The sequence below is a fragment of the Zalophus californianus genome, chromosome 14 (genome assembly GCF_009762305.2).
Source record: "Zalophus californianus isolate mZalCal1 chromosome 14, mZalCal1.pri.v2, whole genome shotgun sequence".
NCBI lineage: Eukaryota > Metazoa > Chordata > Mammalia > Carnivora > Otariidae > Zalophus > Zalophus californianus.
Genome location: NC_045608.1, coordinates 69,417,958 through 69,432,887, shown reverse-complemented (window position 1 = coordinate 69,432,887; position 14,930 = coordinate 69,417,958). Strand labels below are relative to the sequence as shown.

Here is a 14,930-nt window from a genome sequence, read left to right as displayed (position 1 = left end):
GGAGATCAGCCCTCCATAAGATTTGTTCCTCCCCACAGGCCCAAGCCCCAAGTAGCACTGCTCTCGGAGACTGCCCTCCGTTATACACACTGCCACTTCGGGATGCAAGCCATCCTCAAAAGCACAGAGTCCAGACCAATCCCGAGACCTTCCGAGCCGCTATCGCCTGCCCCCCTCTCCCTTCTGGGAATGTCACGCCAGCCTGTAGCTTCTAGCTTCATCCCAGCTTTTTCTCAGTAACTGCACCTCCTGCCCAATTTCATCCAGTCCCGGCTCCAAAGAGACCTGCTGGTGACTCTCAGGTCTGAGTCGCCTGCCTCAAGCCCTAACCCAAGCTCTGTCCGGGGGCTTGTGCCAGTCTGGGCCCGTCGAGGGCTGACTTGAGAGGTCACTGCCTCAGGGAAACTTTACCGAGTCCCCGGGCTCCACTAGCATGCCCAGCCCTACCCATCACTTTCTGTTCGACCCCCCTGTTTTATTGTCATCGAAGCTCCTGCCTCTGACATTGAAACAGGGACAGTTTTATTGACCAAATGGGCCCCGTGCTGTCACTGGCCTGACGACAGAAACCGTGTCGTCATTCTCTGGGCTGTGTGACCACCTCTCTCACCACGTTATGGTTTAGGGTCATTTCCCAGAGGGTTGAAACCATTGGACATCCGGTCTCTAGATCAATGGGTTACCAGAATGTTTCACTGGCGTGCTCTTCATGTCTCTTAGGTTGGATCACTGGTAGTTCAGAGCCTTCCCAGGGCCAGCTGCCCGGGGGTTAGCCTACAGCCCGGGGCTGCCCAGGTGTGCGCCGCCGATCAGGGAACCGGGGTGGGGGTCGCTGTGCCCCTCCCAGGAGTGAAGGAATGGTAACGCGGCCCCTGGACAGTGGGTCTCGTCTTCATGCTGGGCATCATGCCTGCCTGGGGTATGCTGAGTAATTTTGGAGACCTGGCAAGAGAGGTACCAGGTGGGTATGTAACCAGATGGGAGCCACTACTCCTAACGAGGGATGCCTTTTCCTTGTGACAGAAGCACAATGAGGACTTCGAGATGACCTCGTTCTGGTTGTCTAATACCTGCCGCCTCCTGCATTGTTTGAAGCAGTATAGCGGGGATGAGGTGAGTGCTAGCATAAGCCCAACCCGCAAAGGGCTCTTAAAAACCACTAAAGTACTGCAAATCCTCCGTCAGATCCTCATTTCCTTGGACACAGCAATGTGTGTTCTGCTTCAGGGCAGATCTCAGCTCAGGGGGGGGGGTGTCATGGAAGGCAGCCCTGCTCTGTCCAAATGTGGTTCCTTCTACCCTGAGGAGAGGATGCAAGGTCTGTGGAGCGCCCTCTGGGACCTCGGGCTCTGGGCACGACTTCTTCTACCTGGTAGCTAGAAGCAGGGACAAACAGGCCACAGTACCATCCCAGGAGCCCCAGAAAGCACCCAGAATCATGTAAGTAGAATTGGTGGGGAAATGAGTTTACATGAGCCATCCTTCATCCAAGAGCCCCCGGGACTCTCCAGGGAGAGCCTTGTGACCTTAAATTTCAGAAGCAGTCGTGGAAGAACGCCATTTCCGTGAACGCCTGAAGAAGGCTTGGTCAGTTGTCTCGCACATAAGACTGTCTCCTAAGCCAGCCAAGTCGTTTGTCTGTTTTAAGGCAGACACCAAGAAGAGGCACAACATGATCAAACGACATTTGTATACCTTGACCTTTAAGGCCCAGCTTCATACTTCTAACCAAATTTGATTCCTCGACCTGCAGTGCAACTGACTGCATTATTTCATATTCCCCTCTGGACCTCGAGGGCCCAGCTTCGTCTGGAACCCACCATTCCCAACACTGGTCCCTGAAAGAACTGTGCCCATGCTCTGCATTCAGCCCGGTGGCTCGGTGACACAGGGCATGTCCTCACTCCAGTAAGAATCCCACCTCACCCCAGACACCACTCCCAGGCCCCTGGGCGTTGCCTCGACTTTTCCTCTCTCCACTTCCTTTTTCACTTTTATTGAGAATAACATATTGGGGGGCCTAAGACCCGAAGCACAGTCCAGCCAGATCTGTGTAGTCTGAATAAAGAGGGAGAAAAATATGTATCTTAGCTGTCACAATGATTCCCTCCTTGACCTGCTTTTTAGTTTTTATGAAAAAATGCTTTGTAATATGACCTGGTTTGAGAGGCTTTGCTGGGGATGGTCGCCCTTTTGAAGACGTTGATTTTTTTTTTTTTTTTTTTGGCTGCTCTTGGTTTACCTTGGCCTCTGAACACAAAGGGATGTTGGTCACATGAATCCTTTTGATATTAGCAATTCTCTTAACAAAGTTATTTCCTCTTGTTAGTATAGAAAGCAAAGAGGACAGGGCACTGTAGCAGTGAAATCATTTCCGTTTGTCTATTAATTCTGATACCCAACAATAGAATCTATGTAAAACTTCTCATTATAAAAGCATAATCTGACCCAGGGTCCTACCTGCTCCCTTAGTGGCTGTGCATTTCACGTGGTAAAGTAACCTGGCCTGTTAGGGTAATGGGACAGAGAATCAGGATGGATCTCTCTTTCCCTGGACCGGCTACCAACCTCGGTTTGCTGCTCTAGGAAAATCACCGGCCCACGATGTGGACCAAATGATTTAGGCTTTTTAAATCAAGCAGCTCCTCCGACTTCTCTGTCATGCTGAGCTTTTGCTCTGCTTTCAAGTTCAAGGGCCATCACTGAGGCCTCAAGGAACTGACAGGCTCTTGTGGAACATCATATTAACAGAGCCTGGTGGAGCCCCACAGATAGGGTGTCATGAACGTGACGGAGGCCTGGAAGTCCTGCTGAGCCCGGCAGACCACTGAGCCTCCGTAAAGCACCCTCTCTCTCTGCAGGGCTTCATGACTCAGAATACTGCCAAGCAGAACGAGCACTGTCTTAAGAACTTTGACCTCACTGAATACCGTCAGGTGCTGAGTGACCTTTCCATCCAGATCTACCAGCAACTCATTAAAATCGCCGAGGCTGTGTTGCAGCCTATGATAGGTAAGCTGGCGCAGGAGATCTCCAGTGCTTGTTGTAGGGCCAGAAACGATGGTGAGCACTGCCTGCTTTCAGGGAAGCCAGTATGTTAGGTGTGGCCTCCAGGAAACCAGAACCTTCCCACTGAAGGCAGCAAGGAGGTGTGTGCTGTGTGCTCAGGAAGAGCTATGAAATCTTCCATAGGTAATATATACACATTCAAAACAGGTATAAATGCATATACAGTGAACCAATATAACCCTCATGCCCATATGTATACTTTATTCTTGGAAAAATAAAAGCCTTAAGCAGCGCACATGAAGGAACACAGTAGCAAGTTCTCATGCAAAATAAGTATTGAGCACTCTGTCCAAAGCAGTATACATGGGCACTTAGCATGAAATCAGAATTGAAACATAAGAGCTGTTGTTTTTTAAGTTAAAAATGACACATACATACATTACTCGGGATGCTCCATGAAGACTGGGGAGGAAATTATCCCCTGCACCTATGTTGTAAAGCTTCCCCCTGGGGTTCTCACAACACAAATAAGTTACAGGTGAATTCCAAGTTGGACAGAGTCCTCCATGCTGTGCAGAAATTTATCATCTAGGATAGGTTCATTCCATTTTCTTATTCCTGAGAAGTTTCTTATGAGGCAGGCATAAGGAGCACTGGGGATACTTCATGACTCCAAATAATGTGATGGCAAATAGCATCAGTTCTGGAGCTGGACACACCTGGGTTCAAATCCTGGCCCTGCCGGCTCCTGAGGTGTGACCTTGGGCAAGTAATTTAACTTCCATATGCCTTAGTTTCCTCACCAGGAAATGGGTTGTTGGGAAATGGAAAGAAAAACTGAGCATAGGGCGCCTGGGTGGCTCAGTTGGTTAAGCGACTGCCTTCGGCTCAGGTCATGATCCTGGAGTCCCTGGATCGAGTCCTGCATCTGGCTCCCCGCTCAGCGGGGAGTCTGCTTCTCCCTCTGACCCTCTTCCTTCTCGTGCTCTGTATCTCTCATTTTCTCTCTCTCAAATAAATAAATAAAATCTTTAAAAAAAAAAAAAAAAACAGCATAAAGCCCCTGGCACATAGTTAAACACTGTGTAATAAGTATAATAAGACCAGCTAACCTAAAATTTATATGGTCAGTGTCTCATGGAAAAGAGCTGTTTGAACATCAGTAGGATGATGTCAGGGTCCAGGACCAAGTCAGTGGGTGGGCCAGGACTATACCCAAGTTGCTCAATTCTCAAACTTTGGACCTAGCACAGAAACCGGTACAGAATTGAGTTGGTACACGCCCATTATCTTTGTCCCATCGCTAATGAATCTAAGTACAGATTTGGCCCAAGGTTTGTTTTTTTTTTAAAGATTTTATTTATTCATAAGAGACAGAGAGACAGAGGGAGAAGCAGGCTCCCCGCTGAGCAGGGAGCCCGATGGCGGGACTCGATCCCAGGACGCTGGGATCATGACCTGAGCCGAAGGCAGACGCTTAACGCTGAGCCACCCAGGTGCCCAGGTCCAAGATTTCTATATGGAAACCTTATTCCAGATGGACCCCAACACAGTAGAAATCCGATGCTCAATGCTGTGAGTTTCTGAGCACGTCAACAGATGGTGCTATCACCAGAACCCAAAGCACTAAATGATCTGAGTGGTCCAAAAACAGATCTTCCCTGGGGCACATGCCAGCTTCTCCCATCATGCTTTTCTTTCAGTCTCCGCCATGTTGGAAAATGAGAGCATTCAGGGTCTATCTGGTGTGAAGCCAACGGGCTACCGGAAGCGCTCCTCCAGCATGGTAGATGGGGACAACTCCTATTGCCTGGAAGCTGTCATCCGCCAGATGAATTCCTTCCACACGGTCATGCGCGACCAGGGCCTGGACCCTGAGATCATCCTGCAGGTGTTCAAGCAGCTCTTCTACATGATCAATGCGGTGACTCTCAACAACCTGCTCCTGCGGAAGGACGTCTGCTCTTGGAGCACGGGCATGCAGCTCAGGTAGGAGAGGGGGTGCCCGGCCCCGAGCTGCGTGGTTGGAGGGGCCTGCACTCCCCAGCTGGATTCGGAGCCTAAGACCTTTGTCTCTGACAGTGAAATCCAGACCTCACTGATGGTCCTTGTCACAGTTAGTGTGAGACACAATTCCATCGCCTTTTCGTTTGTTGGTGGAATTCTACACCGAGACAGTGACCTGGTAAACAAATTAGTTCAGAGCTTGAAAGACATTTCCTTACTCTAAAGATTGTAAAGACTGTGTGGGTAGGTCGGAGGGAAACATCGATGAGTTTAGAGACTCACGAAGGCTCATGTAGAAATGTTTGTGAATGTTAAGTATCAGTTGCTTCAATTCAATAGATTGAATGCCTCATTTCCCATCATCTTACCCAGACACTTCACGTACCTCATCTTTGCTTGATTTTAAACACCTGTTCATTCATGTATTCAGCAAAACGTTACTGAGCGCCAGGTGCTTTTCAAGCTTTTGCTCCACGTGAGCTCATGAGGGTGAAGAGAATGATCGCACTGTTTGCAGCTGCACGGCACCGTGAACGCACCAGGTGTGCTCATCCCACTGCGTTAGGAGCCCTGGCCTAACACAGCTCACTTTGACCTGTATCTAAGGTACAACATAAGCCAACTTGAAGAGTGGCTCCGGGGAAGGAACCTTCACCAGAGCGGAGCCGTCCAGACCATGGAACCCCTGATCCAAGCAGCCCAGCTCCTGCAGTTAAAGAAGAAAACCCCAGAGGATGCGGAGGCCATCTGCTCCCTGTGCACCTCACTCAGCACGCAGCAGGTATGGCCCCGGCACCCAGCAGGCCCGCCTTCCCACCCAAGTCCCTTCCCGCCGGCGGCTTATCTGTGTGTGGGGTGCACGCACAGCCTTCCTAGCCCTCTAATGACACAACAGAAGCTGTCGCGGACGGAATGTTCCTGGGTGAACCGAAGACCGCCTTGGTCTTTGGAACAAGATGCCACCATTCCCCCAGTAACTCTCTGGGCCCTCTTGCTCACAGAGAAAGATAAGGTAGTAAACCCACAAAACATTAAGCTGGGGTAAAAATGTATTTTTTGTTTTGTTTTGTTTGTTTTTAGAGAGAGCGCACACGCACGCGAGTATTTCCCCTCCTTGGGGGGGAAAGGGCAGAGGCAGGGGGGCAGGGGTGGAGAGAATCTGAGGCAGGCTCCATGCCCAGGGCCAAGCCCATGTGGGGCTCGATCTCACAACCCTCAGATCATGACCTGAGCCGAAACCAAGAGTCGGACATTTAACTGACTAAGCCACCCAGGCACACCTGGTTGGTTTGTTTTTTAAGGTAAAAACATTTTTTAAACACAATTCTGGAATGTCTCTAACTAGAAATTTTAAATTTTGTTCAGAAATGGGCAACATCATGCCTTTGGCATTAACAACTATACTTTCATTATGGCCATGTTTTCACTTAGAATCGATTGACACTGTTTTTTAAACAGGCATTAAGAACCTAGAGGCATTAGAATGTGCCTTTCCTCCCTGCCCTTCCCCAGCCAAATTGTATTTATACTAGGACTCGGTTGCAGAGATGTTACCAGTCTATCAAAAGATAAATCCTGTCCACACCCAGGAAGACTTGCCCTCCATCATGAGTGTGCCTATTTAGAAATGGGCCAACACAAAGTGGCCTCACAAAATGAGACCGGTACAAGGAAGTCAGACTTTTTTTTTGTTTTTATTTATTTGACAGCACAAGCAGGGGGAGGGGTAGAGGAAGAGGGAGAAGCAGACTCCCTGCAGAACAGGGAGCCCGATGCGATGAGGGGCTCCATCCCAGGACCCTGGGATCATGACCTGAGCCACCCAGGTGCCCCAAAATCAGACTTTCTAAGCTAAACCATGCACCTTCTTCTCCCTGTCCAGCACCTAAAGAACAAAATCCGAACTCAGTATTGTAAATATACCTTTCCTTACCTCCCCCACTAACTACTAAAAGATGAAATGCCAAACTCTTGAGAGAATTGGTTCTTTCTATAAATGTACTGGAAGTTTTCAAACTTTATTCCCCTTTTACATATATTTTGCTTTCCGAAGTTTACTTCTAGAATTCAACTGGCGTTTCTTGGCATTTGGGCAGGCTACTTCCACCAAACAATTGGTAGGCAGACAGGAGATTATCCTCTGTTCAATTAGGAAAAACCGTTCCTTTTATAAGTGATTTGGGGTGGGAGGAGGTAGGGAAGTATGGTCAAAAAACACTTTTAGGGGCGCCTGGGTAGCTCAGTTGGTTAAGCATCTGCCTTCAGCTCGGGTCATGAGCCCAGGGTCCTGGGATCGAGCCCTGCATCGGGCTCCTTGCTTGGCGGGGAGCCTGCTTCTCCCTCTCCCTCTGCCGGCTACTCTGCCTACTTGTGCTCTCTCTCTGTCGAATAAATAAAAAATCTTTAAAAAAACAAACAAAAAACACTTATTATCTAAGGTAAGATCTCCAGTACTCTGTAAGAAACCTTTAAATTACTAGTAGATAAGAGGCTGAGGATTTCAGGATTTCAGTTTCCTAGAATCATTATCTTTTAAGCCAGGAGCCGATGGGGTGGGTAGGGATGTAGGAGACCCGAGTGCAGTTAAGAGGGCTCTAGCAGACGCAGCCTCTGGTCTGTAGTTTACTAATTTTAGGCTCCTCTCCTCGATTTCACTCCAGCTCCAAGTTATGGGTCCTGTGTAAACAAGAGTATATATATACCCTTGCGCCAATGTCTTATATTCTTTGAAATCCAAAAGTTGTCTTATGTTCCTTTAGGTCTGTGCTAAGATTTTGTTTTTATTCCAACAGATTGTCAAAATTTTAAACCTTTATACTCCCCTGAATGAATTTGAAGAACGGGTAACCGTGGCCTTTATACGAACAATCCAGGTGAGTTTTAAAATATTAATCAATTTTATAAAGTCCTGGTCCAAAACTAATATTAATTTTATAAAGCCCTCATCTAAAACTAATAAAGGAAATCGAAGTTTAGAGTTTAACTTCTCTGTATTAACAAATCACTGGTTATATTCTAAGCCAAAAGACCTTACGTTCTAAGGCTTTCCCTTTAGGTAAATACTAACTATATCACCCATAAATAATTTATCTATATACACAAAAGCCTGAACTTTTATAATCTCTGCTCAGATTTTAAATGTAGTTAAGTATTATTTGCCACTAACGTCACTGAATTATAGCACCAAGGGGAATTAACAAAGTAAGCAGAATATCAACCGCGCCCATGAACTAAGCTAAGAAATATTATTTTAAGAAAACAATTTGAGGGGTGCCTGGGTGTCTCAGTCTTTAAGCATCTGCCTTTGGCTTGGGTCATGGTCCCAGGGTCCTGGGATAGAGCCCCGCGTCGGGCTCCCTGCCCAGCGGGAAGCCTGCTTCTCCCTCTCCCCCTCCCCCTGCTTGTGTTCCCTCTCTCGCTGTGTCTCTGTCAAATAAATAAATAAAATCTTAAAAAAAAAAAAATTGAGCTCTTCAATCTTGTCTCTGAGACTCATAATATTTGCCCTTAGGAATATGCTTGAAAGAAAACATATTAGGGAAATGATTATTTAAATCTGTCTTGAGATTATGGGATTTTTTTTTTAAAAGCTGAGGCCTAGGTGATTTGGGCTGAATGCCTAAAAAAAAATTTTTTTTTTTTTTTTTTTTAGTAAAGTGATAGGAGTTTATTAAGTGAAGATAACAGAAAAAGCTCTCAAGAGTGAGAGGGGTCCCAACAGGGTTGCCAACAAGGGCCTTTAGGGCTGGTCTTTTATAGAAAGCTAACCAGGGAACTTAAATCCTTTTAACATCTCTATTGATACCACCTTCAACGGCTTACTTCCTTTTTAGGGTCTGGTTATTCTTTGTTGGTCACAGGTGATTATCATAAAGACACCCACCCCACGCGCCTAGGGCAGGGTGGTCTGATTTGTCCCCTTATCTCTGGTTTCCCCACACCTGCACATTTTGGGGATTTCTGTGAGCCTGATCACATAGCCCCCTATCCGTCTCGCCCTACCCAGCCCCACCTGTCCCTTACTCATTCCTCCCCCTGGAATGGTAACCCGAACTGCTATTAGGGAATGGAACAATGACCGCTCTGGCCGCTTCCTGCGGAAATGGTGTGGCGGGCTGTGTGGCAGTTAGAACCTATCCAGGGGTCGGTCCAGGGGCTTGCGGTATGGCTCCAGAGGGTCATGATGGCCAGCAAACGGTACATGCATCAGCACATGCAAAAGGATAAACATAAAACAAGTTAGGCTCAAAATTATCCCATCTTTTAGATAAGATCCCCCAATTACCGATTTTGCCAAATAGATAGTGGATATCTTGGTCTTATTTAATTGATGACAAATGTCCGCTATTAATTGGGACACCTCGCAAGAGTTAACTGTAATGTTAACACATGTGAGGAAATTTTTCACACCCCAAATGATGTAGCGATAGTAGAATGCCTAAGTTTTATGTGTGACCGTAGCTGACAGAATCCGCACAATGAATCACATCAAGATGAGTCAGAAAGACCGTGACCATTTCTCCCATTACTATAAGTGGAGAACATCTTGAGGAGATATGACACTTTCTCAAACGTCTAAGCCTCTTTAGCCAGTGAAGTGTGATCCCAACATATGAAACCAGGACAAAAAGAAATGGATGAAAGTGATCAGAGGAGTCAGGAAAAAGGGGAGTTAAAATGAGGGTTTATCCAAAAGATACTCAAGAACCTTGAGAACACATGGGGTATGAGAAGCTCTTCCCTGTAATGTATGATTGGGATTTTTCTTCAGAGTGCCTTACACCACTGCCCGGTAGAGATCCAGAGATTGAGAAAATCAGCTATGTCAAAGAATAAATGAAATTTTCAGCATCATGTCTAAGTAGAAACCAGAGGCTGAAGGTCAAGGGAAGGATGCCAGGTCAGGTGGAATCCTGTTCTTCTAAAAGCAGTGGAGGAAATGAAGTGACATGCAGAGCATAGCAAAAGCAGGCAGGGATTGACCAACACAGATACCTCAAAAAGGTGGGGTGCTGATTGAAAAGATCCAGTCAGGACGCAGCCACAGTCGGCTCCTGAAAGTGGAGGAAGACTTGGGATGACAAGAGAAGCCACTGGGCGCTCTGACTTCCCACGGATTTTTGTGGAGCACCGATAATTTACACTAACCAAAGTACAAGTTTAGAAAGTCTTATCTGGTTTTAAATATCTAAGACACACACACACATCAGAGGGAGAATTGGAACTGCTTATATGTTGACAATGGCACTGTTTAGAAGAAGAGTCAAAGGTCAAAGAATTTTTGCCACATCAGACGTTGGCTTTGAATTAAGGGCAGAGGAAAAAAAGTAGCAGAGGTTGGTCAGATAGCCTCCGAAGATCCACAGAGTCAGATTCTGAGTCATCTTCAGCTGCCAACTTCAGGCTGGTGACGCTATCGAAAAATTTTGGTTTTGTTTTTTGCCAGCTGTATCTTTATGTTCTGTTTCTCCCTAGACAGAGGAAACGCAGAGAAAAGGGTAGAATGATCCGTGCCATCTTCTGGTACTTGAACACATCTTATGTAGGATAAATGCTCTTTGCCCGTTAAAGCAAAGCATTTGCTTGGGTGATATGGGCAGAACATGCTGACCTCTAAAAATGTAAATTTGAGGGGATTATTAAACTCACCGAAGGATTCACGTAATTCCTATGAAATGGCTATCTTGTGGACTTTAAGTAGGTATACGCCCCTTTTGCGGCTGAATTATAAATAATATAGGTAGTAGTTAACTTTTCTCCATTTTTATACCCTCCATCCTTTACAATTTCTTCAAACCCTTTAAAGAGTAGAGCCTACTGATCTACCTAAGGTCAAGAAAGAAAAGGACATTAATTAAGTGCTGTGAAACAATTTTAAGAGACTTTTGCCCTCTCACGTTTTATGCACACCTTCATAGGCTGTGTGACCAGGTGTGTAATAATAAATAAAGTCAAGCTGAGAGCGAGCTGACGGTTGAACTTCAGTGATCCTAGAGAGACCGTTCTGCTAGGGTCGCATCAGAGCCACCATTTGGTATCTTAAATTAGTAACAGTGGTTGCTCATTTGTCTTTAAAATGCCCTTGCTTCTGCTAAACTGTTCACATCATTTCAAGCTATTTTTTCAAACTGTTAAAATTACTTTAAAATTTTGGCCCAGGGCCTGTGGGTGGCTCAGTCGATTGGGCATCGGATTTCTGATTTCAGCTCATGTCATGGTCTCAGGGTCATGAGATTGAGTCCCACATAGGGCTCCGTGCTCAGCACTGAGTTGGCCTGAGATTCTCTCTCTCCCTCTCCTGCCCCTCCCACACTCCCTCCCTCTCAATAAATAAATAAAAATTTGGCCTGCCTTTCATGTGATGCCAAACACATGGGAGGTTTTTAAACTGACAACTGAAAATTTAACGTGTTTTCCATTCAGTATTCAGGTTCACCTTTATGCATCCCACACACTGTAGAATCAACTCACAGTCCTATGCTCACACTGATTTTGTTCTAAAAACCTGTTTCCCAGCACTTTTCAAATGCTCCTGATTTATTTACTGACCTCAGCCCTACTTGAAGGCTTTTAGAAATACGGAGGTGCTATGAGTGATAGTTACCTGTAACATGCAGATACTAGATGAGTTCAACAGATAAGATCTCTTGGTCTTGGCTAAAACAGGAAAATGATGAAACTTCTAGAAAGTTACCACCTATCAAAATGTTGAAGCAATGGTGGTGAGTTTTCCTAATGAGGAAAAAAATTTTGATAGCTTAAGCTAGTAGATGATGACCCGTGCTGTTACAAGCTCGGGATGTATTGATTTTCCTCTTGGCAGCACTCATCGTTAACTAGCTTCCTTTGTGTAACTAGTGTCCTTTGTGTAAGGACGGCTCCACCTGGGTTCGTGGTTCAGAGGTTGATGGGACATGAAGGGGCAGAAGGAACAAAGGAGCATACCCTAAAGATAACAGCAGCCAACCCAGGACTCACCAAGTGTCAGAGACCATTCTCTGCTTTACATGACATTAACTCTTTATCATTCATCACTTCTGCTGGGGAGCTACTTCTTTTCTGTATGCCTTTTCTGTGTTTTGTGTTCCTCATTACTGCCTCTGTGCATTTAGGTTTGTAGTGTTCCATTGTGATTCCCTACTTTCCTTTTCTGTATATTTTTTAGTTCTTAGTGGTCACCCTTCTGATCACAACTAACATCTTAAATTTGTAACCACATAGTTTAATCCCAACTGAGTTTCAATAGTACACAAGTTCTGAGGCTACATACCTCCATCCCTCTGCCTTTATACTGTTACTGTCACATCTGTTTACATGATCCCATCAACAGAAATGCATAATTGTTTTCTGCATCTGTATGAATTGTGTAGGAAGAAGGAGTTATAAGCCAAAAGTACAATGCTGGCCTTCCCATTTACCTATGTCTTTAGTTCTTATGGCTCCAAGTTACTGTCCAACGTCCTTCTATGTCAGCCTGAAGGACACTCTTTTGTTTCCTCTGCTTTTGTTGACCTGGAAGGGACTTAATTTCTCCTTCATTTTTGAAGGATAGTTTTGCTGGATATAGAGGTTTTGGTTAAGAGTTTCTTTCAGGACTTTAAATAGGCTACCCCACTGCCTTCTGGCCTCCATGGTTTCTGATGAGAAATCTGTTCATAATCTTGATGAAACCTTGTATGTGAGGAGTCCTTTCTTGCTGTTTTTTCAAGAGTCCCTCTTTGTTGTTGGGCTTTGATAATTTGACTATAATGTGTCTCAGTGTGAATGTTTTTGATCCTGTTTGAGTCTTTTTATTCTGCTTGGAGTTTGTTGAGAGTCTTGGCGGGGGGGGCATGGGTGTAGGTCTTTCATCAGATTTGCGACGTTTTCAGCCATTACTGCTTCAAATATTTTGCCGCCCCTTTCTCTTTTCTCCTTCTGGGACTACTCTAAGGTACATGTTGGTAAGCTTTATGGTGTCCCATAGGTCCCTCAGGTTCTGTTCACTTTTATTTTTTTTTTTCTATCTGTTCCTCAAACTGGATAATTTCAATTGCCTTATCTTCAGGCTCACTGATCATTTCTTCTGCCTGCTCAAGTCTGCTGTTGAACCCCTTTAGTGACTGAAAAGTTTCATTTCAGGTATTATACTTTTCCTAAAATGTCTGGCTCCAATAGAGGATATGTGTCCTTTTAAATCTTCCAGTTGATGCCACTGGAGGAAGCCACTATATCCCAAGAGAAGCCAAAATCACGGCAGGCATCTGTGACAGTCCCTCAGGGAACACCAGACCAACAAGTGCATGAACCCAGATTTCCAGAGGACAAGGTCCCACTGCCTGCCCTACTGCACTGGCAAAGCTTTTCCCGGAGTGTGGGCCTCTGTCCCTGCAGCTGCACGGGGGCTGGAGACTGGGATTAGTGGCAGGTTCACATGTACTGCTCCCTTAGCAGAGATAAGCAGGCTCCCCCTTCATCAGGCACTCTCCTGCTTATCGTAAGAGTCTAGTCAGGTTCCAGAGTTCCAAGATATTTGAGAGCAATTGCTTTTTCCAGCTCAACGGCTGCTTCAGTGGAGGGACCGAGCCCCCGTGCTTCCCACTCTACCATTTTGTGTGATGTCCCTCTCCCCCTTCCAGTTTACAGATGAGAAAACTGAGGCATAGATAGGTTCAGGAATTTGCCCAGGGTGGTGCCAGATCAGAGCCCATGGTCTTAACCCCTTCACCACAGTACCTCTCCACACGATTTGCACCTGAAATGTATTTTTCTACTCTCCCTTCGCTGGAGACTTTTTTTTAAAGACTGCCAGAATTCAGGGAGAGCTTAAGGTCCTCAGTGCTCCAACAAGGCAAAACCAGGGCTCCCTCTCCCTGCCGAAGGCCACAGGGACAGGGAGGCCATGTTCTCCTGAAGCCCAGCCTGTCTTAAATATTTCCGTGATACACGCTGATTCCCTTTTGTGAGTTCCCCTAAACGGGCTGTTTTTAGGTGGTCTTTCACGTGGTCTTCCTCTTCCCCACAGGCACAGCTGCAAGAGCGGAATGACCCTCAGCAGCTGCTGTTGGACTCCAAGCACATGTTTCCCGTCTTGTTTCCATTCAACCCGTCCTCGCTGACCATGGACTCAATCCACATCCCAGCCTATCTCAATCTGGAGTTCCTCAACGAGGTCTGACAAGGCGCAGTCCCCCGCTGTGGCTCCATTTGCAGGGACAGCAAGAAGGAAGCCTCTACCGTACAGTGAACTGAGGGGCCCGTTAAATCTGTAAAAGACTGAGAGCCTGTGCAGAGTGCTGAACTGTACGGAATAAGACACATCTGGCATTATTTTTTTGTACGTACTGCTCAGAATAAAAACACTTGAAATATGGAAGTTTTTTTTTTAAGTATATGATTTCAGTCTAAACAAATACACATTATAATCATCTACCGCCACCCAGCAGCTCCCACGGCCACATAAAAGGTGCCCATCTTTAAAATGGAAACTGCCCAGTCTTGGTCTTTGCATATAACCAGAGGATGCCCAAAGTAAAATAATATTAAAAATATGTTAAGTAAGTTGCCTTCAGAGGACTTTTAACAAATAATGGGACTAATAACCATGATGCTGTCGCAGAGTGGGTGACATTTCCCCAGGTCAACGAACCACCGGTGCAAATGAGTTTGTGGGGAGATGGTCTAAGAACAAAAGTACAGGGCTTGGGCCTTCTGAGAAGCTTTTCAAAAATATTTTGAATGCCTGGTGATGCAGAGAGACAGTGGTGTAACTAACCTCCAAACATTCTGAGGACTGGTTTCTAAAGCAAAATCAGAAGACTCTGGCCCTCATATGCTAAACCCTTTTTGCACAGTCTTCAGTTTGTGGAAGAAAATGCTGTGGTCCCAAACGTAAAGTGCGAGCAACATGGAAAGACAGTCTTTGTTTCCAGTGC

At 45.9% G+C, this 14,930-nt stretch overlaps 1 protein-coding gene across 2 annotated transcripts in view; it reads left to right on the top strand.

Moving 5' to 3' along the window:
* MYO5B (myosin VB) overlaps nucleotides 1-14,457 on the top strand; it is a 350,709-nt gene extending 336,252 nt beyond the window's left edge. Inside the window, exons 34-39 of one of the 2 annotated variants that reach the window (XM_027575563.2) lie at nucleotides 1,024-1,113; nucleotides 2,862-3,012; nucleotides 4,713-4,998; nucleotides 5,623-5,797; nucleotides 7,809-7,889; nucleotides 14,021-14,457. In XM_027575563.2, the coding sequence (XP_027431364.2) occupies nucleotides 1,024-1,113; nucleotides 2,862-3,012; nucleotides 4,713-4,998; nucleotides 5,623-5,797; nucleotides 7,809-7,889; nucleotides 14,021-14,173 (936 nt within the window). In that variant the 3' untranslated portion in view covers nucleotides 14,174-14,457. The remainder of the gene's footprint in view (nucleotides 1-1,023; nucleotides 1,114-2,861; nucleotides 3,013-4,712; nucleotides 4,999-5,622; nucleotides 5,798-7,808; nucleotides 7,890-14,020) is intronic. The other variant, XM_027575564.2, reaches the window with a different exon arrangement.
* The last annotated feature ends 473 nt before the right edge of the window (nucleotides 14,458-14,930 follow it).